Source organism: Gadus chalcogrammus, chromosome 3 (genome assembly GCF_026213295.1).
Source record: "Gadus chalcogrammus isolate NIFS_2021 chromosome 3, NIFS_Gcha_1.0, whole genome shotgun sequence".
Classification (NCBI taxonomy): domain Eukaryota; kingdom Metazoa; phylum Chordata; class Actinopteri; order Gadiformes; family Gadidae; genus Gadus; species Gadus chalcogrammus.
The window spans coordinates 19989856-20007355 of NC_079414.1; the positions used below are offsets into that span (position 1 = coordinate 19989856).

Here is a 17500-nt window from a genome sequence, read left to right on the forward strand (position 1 = left end):
ATTAGTGTTGCAGCAAAATGTCTTCGCCCCCTTGTGTGTCACTCACCGATTCGTGAACATCGGGACTTCTATTTTTGTTTTCATAGAGTACACGGATGACGAGATCCACATACCGAAACACTCTTCTGTCATAGTCCGTCGAACCCCTATTGGTGGGGTGAAGCCAGCTGGCAGGACGTTCATTATGTAAGTATACACTTTTTTGTTATTGAACTTTAACTCTTATGCTTATGTTGAGTGTTTGATACCCAGTGTGATATACCATCTCAACGCCTTTATCATCAATGGCTGATATCCACCCTGAAGATAAGGGTTTGTCTTGTCAGTGAAGACACCAAGTGGACCTAGTTGCCAAAAAATGTAATGATATGATGTTCTCCCCCTTCCCTACAGAGATCGTTCTGATACGGCCATGGTGGGATCGTCCAGACCAGTATGTAAACCCAACAACTCTGTACTCCTTCTCTCACCTCTCTCATCCCCCCCTCTCTTTGGCTTAAATCACCCCTCTCTATCCCTCGAGAACATTCTGTCGATGATGACTGATTTGTGTGTATTTCTCTTGTTCACTCTGTCTTGGCTACATTTGTGTTCAGATCTGCCCTCTTCTGTGTGTTATTTATTGTCATGGTAGCAGGACTCTCCTGAAATCACCCATGTCTAAAGCTGTTTGCTGGTTCGCTCCATTGTTTCTTTGTTATGCACCCATGTTGGTGACGGAAACAATAAACCAGTCTACCAACCATCGCTTTTTCAGATGGTCCTGACTTGATTAACCAATTGTTTGAATAATGCTGTTGTCACACAATTATCTTTTTTAAAACGTTTTTTTAACCAATTGCGGACACTGTTGTTATGGTTGTATTTCATATTGAAATGGTGTTGTAGCCTGCTTCTTAGTCAGGCATATGTATTTGTGGCATTTGTAAAAGGGAAAGTTTAATGAGTTTAATTACTTATTACTCTGTGATTGTGTTTTCTTTGCAAATACATATATTTTTTATTCTGTGTTGTGATGATCCCATGGAGTTAAGAAAATGATTGTAATTTAACGTTGACAGTGACTGAGGGGGTGTAAGTGAAGCACAGTACAACACAGTAACATTTTTTTAGTTTACCTTGCTAAACGTGACTGATTAACCCTGTCGAGTAACATTGTTTCTTGTCTTGTGTGTAAAGTGGCGGTATCTTATACTTTGCAATGAATATGGACTACACATAATGCTTAAATTTCAAGAGCGTAAATATTTATTTAATATCTCACATTAAATGCTATGCATTAACTTTATATTCTTAAATTGAATTCTGCAATATGTGCAGTTCTCTGAAGTACAATGTTAAAACTGGTTTGGTGCATCACATAATTCGTTTTCTCAGAATGCAATACAATGCTTTTGTCAACTGGCCAACCAAAGTACAATACTGTGACATTACATAATGCTTATGGCACATAACCAGTAAACGTAATGACCTGTCTGACTCTGTGAAGGGGTTCCGTAGTTGACTGCAGTGAGAAGTATGGTGTAGTGTGTCCTGGAAGCTGTAAGCTGCAGAACCTATCAATAAAGTTGTTCAGTGGTTCCGTGTTAGAACCATATGCACCAGATCCCTGTGTGTTCCCTCCACAGCGTACCACCTTAACGCCGCCCCTCTGCTCTTGTCTTGTATCTTGTAATGGGAGGCCATACCACCAAGGAGATATAGCCATTACTTTGTAAAAGTAGTCATAATGTCCCCCTCGGTTCTCCTCGCCATCCAATGTGTGCTTTTCTAGACTAGTTGTAGGATGGACCGCAAGCCCGGCCAAATTGTGTTGTAGGGTAGAACGTCAGCAATATCATGGCAGTTGTTGTTAGTTAGGCACCCACACGTAGATTAAGAAGTATGCGATCATTGTTAGTATTTTTTTAGTGGAGGTAGCTGGCACTCTGCCAATATTTGCACCATTTGTTTTTGCTACCAGTACCTACTTCTGGAAAAGCTACAACAATGTTTATAGAACTTGGGATTTGTTTAAAATGTCAGCAGCACCATTTGTAATTTGGCCGGCTCAAAGCAAACGCTGCATGGTTTTAATATGATGGCTAGACATAGTAATGCGCCGATATGTATGCATTTATAGGACTCGTGCATTGTTTTTTAAGTTATTGGTTTGCATGAATTAACCTAGCATGACATCAGTCTATCTCGGTGAAGACAGATTTTTGGCAGACTTTAACTTGGAAGATGAACCTTTTTGTTAATGCATGTGGATACATTTTAAATGTATCCATACCTAGATACATAATCTTCGACCAAATACGATATCTGCCATGGAAACTCACCAGAAACGCTAAACCTCCTCCCTTCTCCACAAGCCTTCTGACTCCTTGATCGCCATAGTTAATCTCCTTCTGGAAACCCATCTGGCAACCCTGTATATAACGTTTCCGGCGGGTTCCTGTATTCGTTGACCTGTCTTAAACCACCAGAGAATTTCTTTCCAGGTTATGAATGGCAGGCGTTGGGGACAGTGTGCTGTACTGGTCGTCTGCCATCTCTTTAAGTACTGAAGCACTGTAGTGGTGGTGCCGGGGCGTCTACCTTCCCTCTTGCTTAACCACTGTATGTCTTGTAGTTGTCCCATCACCCCCCCCCGTTAATGTGTATACTCTGATTCTCCTGCAGACCGATTCCTCCCCCTCTATGTCTCTGGCCCAACTCTCGAAGGTATTGTAGACTTATGGTTATTCCCCCTATTGAAAAATACATCCACTATTGGGGAAATAGTGTCCTATGTCTCTCTTGGGGGTCAACCTTTTCTTTCTCCTTCCGTCCTGTATCTCTTGGTATGTTTTCAGACGGCAAACCTGGCAGACGCAAACGCATCTGAGGAGGATAAGATTAAAGCCATGATTTCTCAATCCATCCATGACTATGACCCTATTCAGTCAGTATATACACACAAACACACCGTATTTTAAACTTTTACACCATGTCTGGAATATGGTACTGGTGAAACTTGGTTTAACTGCAACACTTTAACACACTTAAATGTGCTTTTCTCCCGCAGTTACTCAAAGAAAGCTATCGGACCCCCACCTGGGCACTACATCTGCTTCCGCTGTGGCAAGACAGGGCACTACATTAGACAATGCCCCCTGCAGATGGTAAATATGGCCCAGGATACGAAGTGTTGAATGAATGGGTGCTTTCTACCGTTAACTGTACAAGCTTAATCTTGATGTGACACTTTGCTGTTCTACACATCCGTGGATTTGTTTCCAACCTTTTGTGTTTTGGTTTAAAGGACAAGAGTTTGGAAGGGCCCAAACCGGTGAAGATAAGCAAAGGCATTCCCCAGAGCTTCATGGTTAAAGCCGAACCGGACGCCAAAGGGGCCATGTTAACCAGCACGGGAGAATATGCCATTCCTGCCATTGATGCGTACGTGACAAATATAAACCCACACATGCAATCTATGAAAGGAGGCTCAAAATGCAGATTTGCTGCTCTAAAACTGATGTGGTCTTGTAGTCATGTTTCTTCTTTTAATTGCTTATGACCTTTATTTATTTTAGTGAGGCGTATGCGCAGGGGAAAAAGGAGCGTCCTCCCTTTGTTCCTCGGGACCAATCAGCATCTGAGGACGAGTCTGACCCAATACCCGACGAGCTGCTCTGTCCAATCTGCAACGACCTGATGAGCGACGCTGTGGTCATACCGTGCTGTGGGAACAGCTACTGTGATGATTGTAAGTTCCCCTTTATGCAGTCTCTTTTAAACACTGTAAATGTAAATTTCATGCAATGCTCTAGTGATTTAAAAATGTAACACCGGCAATTGAGCTGCCATTAGATCAGCAAAGTAGAGTTCCTTTGATTAAAACGTTGGAACACCAAACTCCAAAATGGTTCCCACCTGATGATGAAGCGGGTTGTTCTTTGTATCAGGCATCAGGACCAGCCTGCTGGACTCCGAGGAGCACGTCTGCTACACCTGCAAGCAGTCGGACGTTTCGCCCGACAACCTCATCGCCAACAAGTTCCTGCGTCAGGTAACGCCCTCGTCCATACCACTCTCCACTCCAACAAGTTGAATGCGATTGTCATTCAGAAGCCCCAAGTGCGTATAGAAACTCACTAACTTACTAGGGTTAGTGTTAGGGTATTTCATTTGGGGAAATAATTGAATTGCGATTATTTTGACCAATATTGTGATTTAATATGTAATTTCCTTATCGTCTTTGTTATTCACTGAAAGAGCAATAAATCCTTCTTTACTATGACCAACAAAACATGGGCAGTCAACATATAATCTGCTCTTTCCTTTAGTCCAGGCCGATGTGTTGGTGACTTGATATTGTAACATCTTTATTTAACTATTGAGTTGTAAAATAATAAATATAAATCTTGCTGATATCCAGTCAGTAACGGTAACAAATCCCCAAAAAAGAAAATAGTTTTATTCTATTACTTCGCGGTTTTAATTTATCAATTTGATTATCCCCCCCAGGCCGTGAACAACTTTAAGAACGAGACGGGCTACACCAAACTCGGGCGCAAGCAGCTGCAGCAGGTGGCGCCGTCTGTGCCCCGCCCCCTGCCCCCCCGCCACGTGCCCTCCAGGCAGCAGGACCCACTGATGGCCCACGTCGCCATCCCGCCCCCCCGCGCCCTCCCCCCCGCCGCCCCCGCCGTCGCCCCACCGCAGCCTCTGGTCGTGCTGCCTCCCCCGGTTGTTTCGGCGCCGCCTCCCGCCGCCGCCGCCGCCACCACCACCGCCGCCATTGTGCGACAGGACACCCCCCCACTGGCCCCGCCGCCGACCCAGGACTCCCGGGATCGCCATGACAACCGGGACGTCCATGACAACAGGGAAATCCCCGACAACCGGGACCTCCACGATGCCCGGGACAATAGGGAGCACCATGACAACCGGGACGCTCGGGACAGCCGGGATCACGGCGACGCCCGTGACACCCGGGATCACCATGACAACCGGGACCACCACGACCCCCGGCATGACCCCCGAGACCAGCACCACCACCACCACCCCAGAGACCAACACCACCACGACCCCCGGGAGCGCCACGACGTCCACTCCCCGATGCAGTCCGGCGGCCAGAGGGAACCACCCCCGCCAGGGTACGTTGTCAGGCACGGCGTTAAGTAAGTCTGAAATGAGACCTTTTAACGGGGGCGCATCAGACGGTATCAGCTGCTAATACGCTGCACTCTTGTTTGTTTACCTTGATCAGTGAGGCGGACCACGACCCACACATGATGATGAACCAAGGTCCACCGCACGACGGCAGGCCACAGGTAGGCACACTTAAGTCCCGCATGGAGGGGGTTTAACCAACTGGCCATAACGAGGGCTCAGTGAGTACGAAATGAATCACACCCCTCTTTCTGTCCGTCCCTGCTGCAGAATTGCCACCACCCTCTGATTGGACATCCACCCCCTCCAAGGCCCCTTCATCACCAACAAGGTGAGTGCCTCCCTGGAGATCGTACCCCATTGTACCAGCAGGTGTTTGATTAGCCACTGCAAACATTTCCATTAGTGACAACACCAGTGGTGCTGATGGATCCCCCCGCCAGCCTACCCAGTGGGAAAGCATGTGCCCCATTTTATAGAAGCGTTAACTTCCCCTGTCGCTGTTCTCCCCCCAGGTCCCCCGCCACGCCCCCATCAGCCCCACAGAGGAGGAGGTCCAGTGGGAGGAGGAGGACCCAGACACTGGGACAGGTACACTTCTCCAGCCCTGTAGACTAATACAAACAAATCACTGATTGCTTTATTGCCGCGCAGGTGTTGGAAGTCATTTCCGTGGGTGTAAAATAAAAAATAACACAAATTGAAAACGCCCCTGTACATGTGAATAATTTAAGGATTCAGAAGATAAAAATCTAAAACATCAGGAATTACATGGCACTGCCTTCTCACCAGCCGTCCGTGTCTCGCCCTTTTCTCAGAAACTTCCGGCCCCGTGAGGATCACCCCCCACCCCGGATGCAGGTGGCCCCCTTCCCGCCCAACGCCGCGCCCCCGGTTTACGCCGCCCCCGCGCTCTATCCCCCTCCCCCCCAGATCTACCCGCCCCCCTACTCCACGGGACCCGGCCTCATCCCGCCGCCCCCCGTCGGCTACCAGCCCCAGCCCATGTACCCCCCCGGGATGCAGGGCATCAACCCCCCCTGGATGCCCCCCAACAACCAGCACCCCCTCGGGCCCCACCCGCCCCCCCTCAACCAGCCCCACCTCTCCAAGGAGGAGTTCTACCGGCAGCACCATCTCCATCACCACCCCGACGAGTGAGCTTTGGCTTTGTTTCCTGTTGGGGCCCGAATGTGACAATTAGAGTGCTGGGACTGGTGATCTGTTTGGAAATTGAAACAATAACTTGATTAAGAGGGGATTTAATGAAAGGGTAATGAACGTCTTGAGTGGAGGATGTTTACTGTCTGTCTGTCTGTGCTCCATCAGGGTAACCTCCAAGCTTGACGAGTTCACTAAAGACTTCCACAAAGAGCTGATGAAGTACTGCAGTGCGCCAAAGAGACGCAGACGGTCTTACACCAGGTAATTGCACACGACTCACTGACAATGCAACGAGGGAGCGCAAGCTGTCTGCGGTTTGGCGGTGGCGTGACACTTCTCCCTTGTCCCTCTCAGGTCGCGGACCTACAGCCGCTCGCCGTTCAGCCGCTCTCCCTTCTCCAGGTCCCGGTCCCGGTCCCGGTCGTACTCCTACACCCCAAGCCGCTCGCGCTCGCGCTCCCGCAACCGGTCCTACCCCCGCTCGCCCTTCTCCCGGCGCAACGGGCGCAGCTACGGCCGCACGCGCTCCCGTTCCCGCTCTCGCTCCAGGCCGTACACGTACCGTCGGTCGGGCTCTCCGCGCTCTCCCGGGCCGTACCGCCCCCCCGGTGGTCAAGGCTGGGACGGCGCAGACGGAGCCGCCTTCAGGTCCAGGTCCCGTTCCCGCACCCCTGGCGGCTTCCGGAGGGTCAGTCCCGGCGGCGGTGGAGGCGCTGGCGGAGGCGGTCGCAAACCCCCGCCGCGGGAGCCGCCGCCCTTCGACGGGCGGGACATGAGCCCCGGAACCCACGAGCGCTGGGAAAGGGACGGCTACAGGCAGTGGGAGAGGGACTACCGGGACTACTACAAGTACTACAGGGACTACGACGGCCAGCCCCCGCACCACAGGGCGCACGGCAGCCGGGACCGGGAGAGGGACCGGCTCTCGCCCCCGCCCAGAGACTACTCCCCCCAGGGCAAGAGCCGGAGGGGGCGGGACGGCGACCGAGGCGCGCCCTCGTTCCACCAGCCCTCCTCCTCCTCCGGGACCAAGAGCAGCAGCAAGAGCAGCAAGTCCAAGAAAGTGAAGAAGAAGAAGAACGGGGACGAGTCGGAGGCGGCCCACCAGTCCATGGACCGAGGGGACGCCACCCCCGTCCGGGACGAGCCCATGGACGACGCGCCCAACCTCTCCAAGACGCCCCCCAGCTCCTCCAAGAGCAGCTCCGCCGCCAAGGCCGCCACCAGCAAGAGCTCCTCCTCCTCTGCGTCCGCCAAGACCTCGTCCAAGTCAGGGAAGACCTCGTCTGACAAGAGCAAGAAGGACAAGACATCCAAGGTCAAGGTCAAGGTGAAAACCGAGGCCGCGAAGGTCAAAGGTAAAAAAGCGGTGCCGGACGCAGCACCGGCCAAAAAGAAGGAGGGCTCCTCTTCCTCCTCCTCCACCACCGCTGCCGCGGCTCCTCCTCCTCCTCCTCCTCCTCCTCCTCCTCTTTCGAAGTCGTCCAAGACCACCAAGGCCCCAGGGCCCGAGGAGACCAGCGTCCCGGCCGTCGTGAAGAAGGACAAGGCCAAGGCGCCCGCGCCGCGGCCCGTCCCGATCAAACCCCGCCTGGTGTCCTCTCGGATCCAACCCCCGCCCCCCCCGGTTCTCCTGGACCCCCCGCGGCCCGTCGTCGACCTCCACGGCGGGCGGGACCCCCTGAAAAACGCCGGCCTCCTGCCGCTCCCGATGCAGCACGGGCTCCTGATGCTGCCCCACCACCCCTCCTTCCAGATGGACAAACGCAGGCGGCCTGGGGAGGAGCGGCCGCCTTTCCTTCTGGGGCTGCCCCCAAACAAGCTGCGGTGCATCGGGGTACCCGGGATGGGGTTGGACCGCCTCCCTCACACCCAGATGGTGCTCCCGGCGCAGCTCCTGAGAGTCCCCAGTGCCATGGACCGACCAGGAATACTGCCCACCCCGGGAGCGCCCCGTGATCCAGGGCGAGGGGACATGGGCCAGCGAGACATGGGCCAACGGGACTTGGGCCAACGGGACTTGGGCCAACGTGACTTGGGCCAACGTGACTTGGGCCAACGTGACTTGGGCCAACGAGACATGGGCCAGCGAGACATGGGCCAGCGAGACATGGGCCAGCGAGACATGGGCCAGCGAGACATGGGCCAGCGAGACATGGGCCAGCGAGACATGGGCCAGCGAGACATGGGCCAGCGAGACTTGGGCCAACGTGACTTGGGCCAACGTGACTTGGGCCAACGAGACTTGGGCCAGCGAGACATGGGCCTGCGGGACATGGGCCTGCGGGACATGGGCCAGCGAGACATAGGCCAGCGCGACATTGGCCAACGTGACATAGGACAGCGAGACATAGGCCAGCGCGACATAGGGCAGCGAGACATGGGCCAACGAGATGTAGGCCAGCGAGACATGGGATGGGTGGACATCAGACCCCTAATGGACCTCCAGGTACTACCCCCTTCGCTGTTATGTTGTTTTACCGTGACCATAAGGGCTCACCGCCCCCATTGTTATAGTGAACAGAACCCGTTCCTGTGCTGATGTATTTCTTTGGGTCTGTTTTTCCTCGCAGGTGAAGCCGATGGCCCCTAGGAGGATCAAGCTGAACCGCGACCTGGGGAGAAAGAATAGCACCGAGGGTCCTTCCACAGACAAACCCCCCGCCGCGCCAGAGAAGACCCCCAGCGCCACAGACAAAGCATCTTCTGGCAGCACCCCCACAGGCGAGAGGCCCCCCAGAGGTCCAGAGCCGACCGGGAGGAGGGAGAGATCGGTGTCCCGGGAAAGGGGTGGCTCCAGAGAGAGGCCGGGGAGCGGCAGGGATCGGGACCAACGCATGGGACTGGACCGGGACCGGGACAGAGTCTCCGGTGCCGACAGAGAACGGGATAGAATTCCAGGGTCGGACAGGGAAAGGGACACGAATTTGGGAACAGACCGGGAACGGGACAGAATTTCCAGATCAGACAGGGATAGGGACCGAGACAGGGACAGAATCTCCGGATCGGACCGCGATAGGGAAAGAGTTTCAGGATCTGACCGAGACAGGGACCGACCTCCCGGATCGGATCGCGAGAGGGACCGAGGCCCCGCGTCGGACAGAGAGCGGGACAGACTCCCAGGGTCGGACAAAGGGCGAGAGAGGGCTCCGGGATCCGGCAAGGAGCGGGACAGATCCCGCGGGCCGGACCGTGAGCGGGGCCAGAGCTCCGACTCGGACAGACACCGGGAGAAAACCTCTGCCGCGCCGGCGGCCGAGAAGATGGCGGTGACGGTGGAGAGGGACGCCGCCGACGGACAGCGCCTGGTGAAGACCGACAAAAGTGACTCCGGCGGCGGCGCCGTCGGGAGATCCGTCTCCGTGGACAAGATGACCATCGCCGAGCGGTCGGCCATCGCCAGGAAGACGGCGGAGCCCGCGGAGAAGGCACGCCGGTCTTCCAAGGAGAAGGACGCAGAGTCATCGGAGAAGGGGCCCAAGACTGACAGGTGAGCGTTGCTAGGAGTCGTACCGAGGGGGCCATTACTATTAATGGGCCATTACTAGCGAGTCATTTAGAAGACTCGCCCTCGATCGGAAGGTTTAATTCAGACCCGGGTCATTAGGCTTCTTGCTCAGGGATGCCCACGGGTAAACTGAGGGCTTTGGATATCGGACCCTGAACCTTTGGAAACGCACTAACCTCAGGACTCTAGGCCCCATAGACACGAGGGCCTGCTTGGTGTGTAAACACAGATAGTTAATGTGTGTGTAATTATCTGCCTCTATGCCCCCAGGGCTGTCTCCAAAGACCGAGCAGAGAGGACGGGGACCTCTGGAGAGAAGCCAGCTGCTGCTCCCAGAGAAGGTAATTGGGATGGAAGAAATCTGTGTGCGTTCGCAGCTGTGAGGATGTTATTTAAAGGTAGCCTATTTGGAACGTTGATTAAATCCCAGTGTCATCTTTCTGTACCCACCCCCATTCCCTCAGCAGGGAAGGGCAGCGACTCCTCAGCGACAAAGAGCAGATCCAGGGTGAACCGCAAGGCTTTGACTAGCCGCCCCTCTGGCAGGTGAGTGAGTTTCTTCACGACTCTTGACCCTATTTTAAAGATTAAACAAATCTGAGCGTCCGGGGTCGTTGCCTTGTCCACACGATGAGTCTGAACCTTCCCCGCTTTGCCCCACGCAGCAGGCCAGCCGAGACGGGGAGGTCGGACTCTGATCAGAACCAGAGGTCCGGGAGCTCCAAGGACTCTGACCCCCGGTCACAGAGCCCCGGCGACGGCCGCAAACACAGCCCCACCCCGGAGCCCAGTCCAGGACGCGTCGAGGTCCTCATCCAGCCCCCGCCTCGCTCCAAGTGGGAGCGAGACGACGAGGAGGAATGGCCTGAGAACGGACTAGCTGCGCCCGCCGAGAAACCTGCGTCGCCCCCCAGAGGCCGAGAGAAGGAAAAGCACCCCGATGCCCCCAAACCCGTAAAGAGCCTGGCCAGGGACGGCCCCAAGGAGGAGAAGAGAGGGGCCGCCAAAGAGGAGAAGACCACAACGCCGGCAGCAACGACGACGACGGGGAAAGGTGTAAAGCAGGAGGGCAAGGCTGTGAAGACCTCCCAGGCGGTCAAGGCCAAAGCCCCCCGGGACGAGAGCCGAGGACACGGCCGGACGGACGGACGGAGCGGCGAGAGGGAGGAGCCCAAAGGCGTCGCCGCGAAGGAGGAGCGGGCCCCGGGAGGAGCCGGCCGGGAGGAGAGCCGAGGCCCCGAGCCCAGGCGACAGCGTCTGTGCTCCGACCTGGGCCGCGAGACGGACGAGGCGGCCTTCGTGCCGGACTACAGCGAGGGCGAGGGCTCCGAGCCCCAGAAGGGCGGCAGCGTCAGCGCCAGCCCCTCCCACAGCGTGGCCTCAGGCAGCCCGGCCCACAGCAACGCCAGCGGCTCGGTGGCCACCACCGCCACGGGCGACAAGAAGAAGAAGAAGAAACGCAAGAAGGACAAGAAACACAAGAAGCACAAGAAGCACAGCGGCCAGGACGCGCCAGAGGACGCCGAGTCCAAGGAGCGCAAGCACAAGCACAAGAAGAAGAAGCATAAAAAGAGCAAGGAGGCGGAGGAGCCCGGGAGCAAGACACCCCAAGAGTAGCCACCAGCGCTCGCCTGTCCAAGCCCCCCTCGCCGCTACTGCCCACTTGGGTTTTTCATCTCCACCTGCCGAGGGTGCATGTAGTTGACAACAACCCCCCCCCCCCCCCCTAATCATCAGGCTGCTCCTTGCAGACCTGTCGTGCGGCTGGCCTGGCACTGTGCTCCTGAACACTTGTGACCCTGCCTTTTGCAAGAAGACAAAGAGCGTGTGCTCCTCGTTTTAGTCTCCCATGTTGATTGAGACTTCTGCAGATGCTACACTTAGGGCGGCAACATCAAGACCTACACAGAACACTTGCCCCCCCCCCCCCTCCCCGCCTCTTAATCCGAAGCACTGATGTGAAAGAGTATAGGGGCAGTGGCGCCTTATTGTATTTGTCGACCTGGAGCGTGTCTTGAAAAGAGTTTCTGAGTGAGTCATACCCACTGGGGTCCTGACTGCGTGGAGGTCTCCGACGGTGCCTGGGTTCGAGCGATCAACCAGCGGCCGTTGGCGGAGCTGAAGGAAAGCTTCGCTGCAGGGTCCCTGGCTCCACGGCGTCGGGCCGGAGGCCGCCAGGGTCCAGGTGTCTGAACGGACAGCGTACTCAGGGATGTGTTTGAGAGGGGGGTATTACCGCGTCGTTGTCCTTTAAAAGTTTGATCTTGTAAATAGCGTTGAGCTATTGCCTAATCTGTTGATGTTCAGTGCAGGACCCTGCGATGCCCCCCCCCCCCCCCCCCTCTATGCACCTTACGTCGAGCCACTTGATTGACTTTGGAGACGGTTGGCTCTGAGACACATCCCCGGATCAGGGGTGTGTTCATGGACAACTGCATGTTTTTTTTTGTTTTTTTTGTCGTTCCAAAGTTGCAGTAGTTTGTATCACAATGTGAATGCCACAGGGTGTGCGTACTATGAATAGTGTGTGTGTGTGTGTGTGTGTGTAACCTAAATGAGCTGTGTGACTGGAACAAGGGGTGCTTGAGGATCTCTTTACTTCAAATTGAAATGACGGTTCTTTTTTCTTTTTTTAATTAAAGATGTTATGACTTCTACACGATTTGTTGTTTTTTTTATTTAGGTAATAAACTTGAAGGGTAAAAATGCATTGTGTCTTGTCATTTCATTAGCTTTCATTTGATTTAAAGCAACGTTAAATGTTTACTTGTGGTATGAATTGGATAAGCTTGATCATGCAGTAGTATACTTTCAGGCGGAAACGTTTTTTTGATTACACAGATGGGTGAATTCAGGGTAACGTTGTTTTCCTTTTTTCTCTTGTTTTTCCCAAGTACAGTCAAATTTAAGCGTTTGTGAATTGAAAGTTTAATTATGTCATCACTAAGAACCTCCATTGGACATAATGTATCCGAAGTGCTTCGGTCTGGCGAGCAAACGGAAAAAAGGTAATGGCTAATTGGCAAGAAAAATAATTTGCAGAGCAAAACCTTTTTTGAAGTTAAGTGACATATGACTTATTGTTTACCTACCTCTAGCAAATTACTTCACATTATTGGTACTATTTTACCCAAATAAGGCAGTAATATGCTACGTTACAGAGACTATTCTCGGACCAAGCAATCCTAATATAGAAATATCTAAAGCCTGATTTGTGAGACTACAAAGAGTCCATTACAAAATGCTGATCATGTACCCTTATGAAATTGCACAGGGCGACACCCAGGGAAACTGGATACATTCTGTGGGTAGACAGAAGGCCTACTATAATCATAACTATAACAAGCATATAGTTTATGAGGCCACGGCGCCCTCAAACATTCATTGAGTTAAAAAGGCGAGTCGTTGCGCTCTAGGAAGCTTTTATTCCCCCGGGACGATGTTTTAAACAAACCTTGCGTTCGTGACCGGATATGTGTGCAGTGCCACATTGTGAACGCTAAAAGGCGCTGTGACTCCGAATAGTTTAACCAGCAAGAAAACCTTGAGATCATCCAGGTACAATTCCTTCTTATTCCCAATCACAATTTGAGTCGTGTAGGCTACATGCTTGCAGCCATTTGCCTAGGCTACGCCTGACTATTAATTGAGAGGAGTGTAGTGTCGATGGACTGATGGAAAGTTTAATGATGGATGAGCACTGGGAATAGGCTATGGATCTTGAATATACAGACAGGCTGATGTAATCTTTTTTTCGGTTACAGAGGGAAACAAAAGTCCATCCTGTCTGATCTCAGTGCGTGTGTGTGTGTGTGTGTGTGTTTGAATGCGTGCCTGCGTGTGTTTTATGAAAGAGTAAGTGTTCTCTTCTTGTGGGTTTCTATATATATATATACCTAGTGTGTGTGTGTGTGTGTGTGTGTGGGGGGGGGGGGGGGGGGGGGGGGGGGGTCTGGTCATCATTAATGGACAAAGTGTGAGACCTTTTAAGAAGATTAGTAGGCTAGGCTATACGTTTTATCATCATTATTCCTTTAATCTTGTTCTGCCTGTGTCTGTGTGTGTGTTTGTCGGCATGTGCGTGCGTGCGTGCTTGCATGCGTGTGTGCATGTGAGCGTGCGCACATGCATATTGAGAGAGCACACAGTCTGGACGGGGGTGTGTGTGTGTGTGTGTGTGTGTGTGTGTGTGTGTGTGTGTGTGTGTGTGTGTGTGTGTGTGTGTGTGTGTTTGTGTGTGTTTGTGTGTGTGTGCGCGCGCGAGCGCGCGTGCGTGTGTGTGTGTCTACGTCTCCGTCTACATTTTGAATGACATCACTTCATGTCTCCAAGGCCAAAGATTGCTCGGCAACTTCCCTTCGGCCGTGCAGCACTCTCTCCCCTCATTGGTGGGACTCCAGGGTGTGTCTACAAGGCGAAAGTTAGATGGAAGCTTGCATCAACGGGCATACTTGTATATATATATAGGCTACTGTATCATATTAAGCATGCATATATACATACAATTCTGTATTTATATAATTGTTGTATATATTATATATTTTTTCAATATAGACATTTACATGTCATATACTGTAGTACAATTATTGTCCCTATAGACTAGTTAAATCCTTATGCATGGGCGGGAAGAAAGGACTGCATCCAAAGGAAACATGAAAGGTTTTTCTACCATCTGAACAGATTAAAAAGATTGCGTGTGATTTTCAGGGCGTTCCAATATATTCTGGGAGACGTGTTAAAGTGCAGCTCTTTCGAGAGCGACAAACTCTCCCGACAGCTACAGGACAAAGCCTCAAGGTTTCAGGCTTGGTCGTACATGATTGGCTAGCACCAGAGAGAGATGGAGACAGAGAGAGCGAGACAAAGGAAGAGACAGGGACAAGGACAGGGAGGGAGGCGGAGAGAGAGAGATTGAAAATGGCTACTGTCTTATTTACTGACCTGCTCTGAAAACTGAAACGTTGGTCACATGATATTGACACCGTGTGTGATGACCTCTTAGTATGTTTCTGCTGTATCCATGTCTAGCACATAGGCACCCTCACAAACATGTTCTAGAGTCACTTTTCGAAACTAAGAGGAGGATCTATCATGAATCCCCTGTATTTCCCGAATGGTTGTCATGGTGATATACTGATCAGAGCTATTGATCTGGAATCGAATTGGCGCAATGTATCTCCCCTCTCTCGATCCCTCTCTCTCTCTCTTTCTCCCCCTCCCTCTTTTTTTCTCTCTCTCTCTCTCTCTCTCTCCTCTCTCTCTCTCATCTCTCGTCATCTCTCAGTCTCCCTCTCTCTCTCTCTCTCTCTCTCTCTCTCTCTCCTCTCTCTCTCTCTCTTTCCCTGTCTTGCGTCTCTTTGCGAGCATGTGTGCATGACATTGGCATGGAATAAAACACTTCCTCATAGATTATGTTATGTGATGGTCACCATGGAAACACACCCTAGGGGTAGCCTACCGCACACTGATAATAATGTCTGGCCTAGATACTCATTTACGGATAGCTCATAGTTTGCCTGTGTGTATGTTTGTGTTTATGTGTGTATGTGTTTGTGTTTATGTGTGTGTGTTTGTGTTTATGTGTGTGTGTTTCTGTGTGTGTTTCTGTGTGTGTGTGTGAGTGTGTATGCATGTTTTTGAACGTGTGTGTGTGCGTGTGCATGTGTGCGTGTACATTTCAGGGTCCAACATAAACAAGATGCATGAGTAAGAAATGCATGAAATGATCCCATCGAGCAGAAAGAGTCTTGCTGCAAAATTCGTCTGTGTGTGTTTGAGTGTGTGTGTGTGTGGTGTGTGTGGTGTGTGTGTGTGTGTGTGTTTCAGTGTGTGTGTGTGTGTGTGTGTGTGTGTGTGTGTGTGTGTGTGTGTGTTTTGTGTGTGTGTGTGTGTGTGTTGTATGTGTGTGTGTGTGGTGTGTGTGTTTGTGTGTGTGTATTGTGTGTGTGTGTGTGTGTGTGTGTGTGTGTGTGTGTGTGTGTGTGTGTGTGTGTGTGTGTGTACGTGATGAAGATGGTTGAAATGCGAGGATCTGGAAGGAGTGGGTAGAGACAGCGGATGAGACCCCAAACGCACATTACGCCCCCATCTTCTTTGGGCACGTCTTTTTTCATTTTTTATTTTTACACTAATAAGATATAATAAGACTGTACATGGGGAATCCTGCTAGAGCTCTGTCTGTGTGTATGACAAGCGCACGCTGCGATCACTTAAAATATGTACGCTAAATAACTAAAAAGCCGTTGAATGTTTGATGTGAGCTAGATGTGTAAATATATACTGCTCACATGAGTTTGTCTCCGGAGCGTCCCCCCCCCCCCCCCCCACACACACACCCTCCCTCTCTCCCTCTCTCTCTCACACCACACACACACACACACACACACACACACACACACACACACACCACACACACACCACACACACACACACACACACACACACACACACACACACACACACACACACACACACACACACACACACACACACACATATCGTCCAGCACCTAAACTTCCCGCTTCCTGTGATGACTCGGGCGGGCCACCGGCGGAGAGGTAACAAAATGGGGAGAGGGGATGGAGAGGGGAGTTTCCTGGGATGGGAGAGTAGCGGAGGGGAGGGGGCTGGGCTGGGGTGTGGAGTGGGGTAGGGTAGTGTGGAGGGCAGTCACGTGCCCCTCTCTCCTGTGCGCCTGAACTCTGTATACCTCGCGCGGCAGCAGAGCCAGTCAAGCTGCTAGGGGGGACGCACAGAACCGCACAGCCATCTTCAACTTACTTTCTCAGTTCATTAAAAAAAGAAAAACTTCCGCATCGTCGTCTCCTTCGGAAAAAACAGCCGAGAAGCCGCCGAGCTCAGTTGGGATATTTATTTTCTATTGCCATTGTATTGACTTCAGAGGATCATATATCTACTGTAAATAACAGGTAGAGGATCACACGGCTCGCTCACGGATGGAATATCGGGACTCGAGGAGCTCGGGGCGCGCGACACACCGGGACTGAGTGACGCCGGTGGATGGACTCTGCTCTCCGGTAAACGCTGACAAAGTTTATCTTTTTCCTGCTTATTAATGTATTTTCAATCTGCGCTTTCCCAACTGTTCATGTTAACCCCGACCCCTTCTAGACATTTCCCGGATAGCTTATGGAAGGGGTAATTAGTTGATCTCTCTTCTCAGCCCCATAAATGGCTCCATGGGGGCAGGATGAGGCTGTGGTCTTATAATGTTCATCGCTAATGGCCCTCAATGGGTTATTGGGAATATGTATTCAAATGTTTCTCTTGCTGGATATTTCGTTTTTGATCGATTTATTTAGAGAAAAAGGGTTTTATACTACAAAAGTCAAGTGGATCTGAATTATTGGCTAGGTGCTCGTGATATTAAGGCATCTGATTGTTACGTACACATTTTCTCAATAGTTAATAATCAATTTTTTTTAAAAACGGAATCAGGGCGATTGAAATTGAACTTCGATGTTTTGGTGTTTAAATTATATTGTTAATGTAGGATTTAACGTAGGTAGATTGCCGATAGATTGCCTCAGAATGATTGGATTTCATTATAGATTGTGTTTAAAAGTCATCGTCGCTAACTGTGAATAAGGACATATCGAATGGTAATGCGATTCTCCTCTTTCTCCGACACATACTAAAATGTGATAGCAAAAAAACAAAAACAAA

General features: G+C 51.7%; 2 protein-coding genes across 3 annotated transcripts in view; both read left to right on the top strand.

Annotated features, from left to right (window-relative positions):
• LOC130379605 (E3 ubiquitin-protein ligase RBBP6-like) overlaps window positions 1–4107 on the top strand; it is a 5374-nt gene extending 1267 nt beyond the window's left edge. The window contains exons 2-9 of one of the 2 annotated variants that reach the window (XM_056586545.1): window positions 87–186; window positions 394–433; window positions 2668–2709; window positions 2841–2929; window positions 3053–3149; window positions 3290–3426; window positions 3561–3733; window positions 3933–4107. In XM_056586545.1, coding sequence (XP_056442520.1) covers window positions 87–186; window positions 394–433; window positions 2668–2709; window positions 2841–2929; window positions 3053–3149; window positions 3290–3426; window positions 3561–3733; window positions 3933–4078 — 824 coding nt within the window. In that variant the 3' untranslated portion in view covers window positions 4079–4107. Of the gene's footprint in view, window positions 1–86; window positions 187–393; window positions 2639–2667; window positions 2710–2840; window positions 2930–3052; window positions 3150–3289; window positions 3427–3560; window positions 3734–3932 lie in introns of those variants that run through there. The other variant, XM_056586546.1, reaches the window with a different exon arrangement.
• A 156-nt stretch (window positions 4108–4263) lies between these two features.
• LOC130380077 (E3 ubiquitin-protein ligase RBBP6-like) lies at window positions 4264–13342 on the top strand. Its single transcript, XM_056587261.1, has 11 exons — window positions 4264–4284; window positions 4495–5126; window positions 5240–5303; window positions 5658–5701; window positions 5961–6299; window positions 6472–6567; window positions 6661–8755; window positions 8880–9796; window positions 10085–10155; window positions 10279–10360; window positions 10480–13342. The coding sequence occupies exons 1-11, from the start codon at window positions 4264–4266 to the stop codon at window positions 11429–11431; spliced, it is 5313 nt and encodes a 1770-aa protein (XP_056443236.1). The 3' UTR covers window positions 11432–13342.
• The last annotated feature ends 4158 nt before the right edge of the window (window positions 13343–17500 follow it).

Excerpts from the sequence above, each read along its gene's own strand:
- LOC130380077 (XM_056587261.1), top strand. The coding sequence starts at position 4,264 with ATGACCAACAAAACATGGGCA. Across the intron at positions 4,285-4,494 it reads TGACCAACAAAACATGGGCA|GCCGTGAACAACTTTAAGAA; the intron begins GTCAACATATAA and ends TATCCCCCCCAG. Across the intron at positions 5,702-5,960 it reads CCCACAGAGGAGGAGGTCCA|AAACTTCCGGCCCCGTGAGG; the intron begins GTGGGAGGAGGA and ends CCCTTTTCTCAG.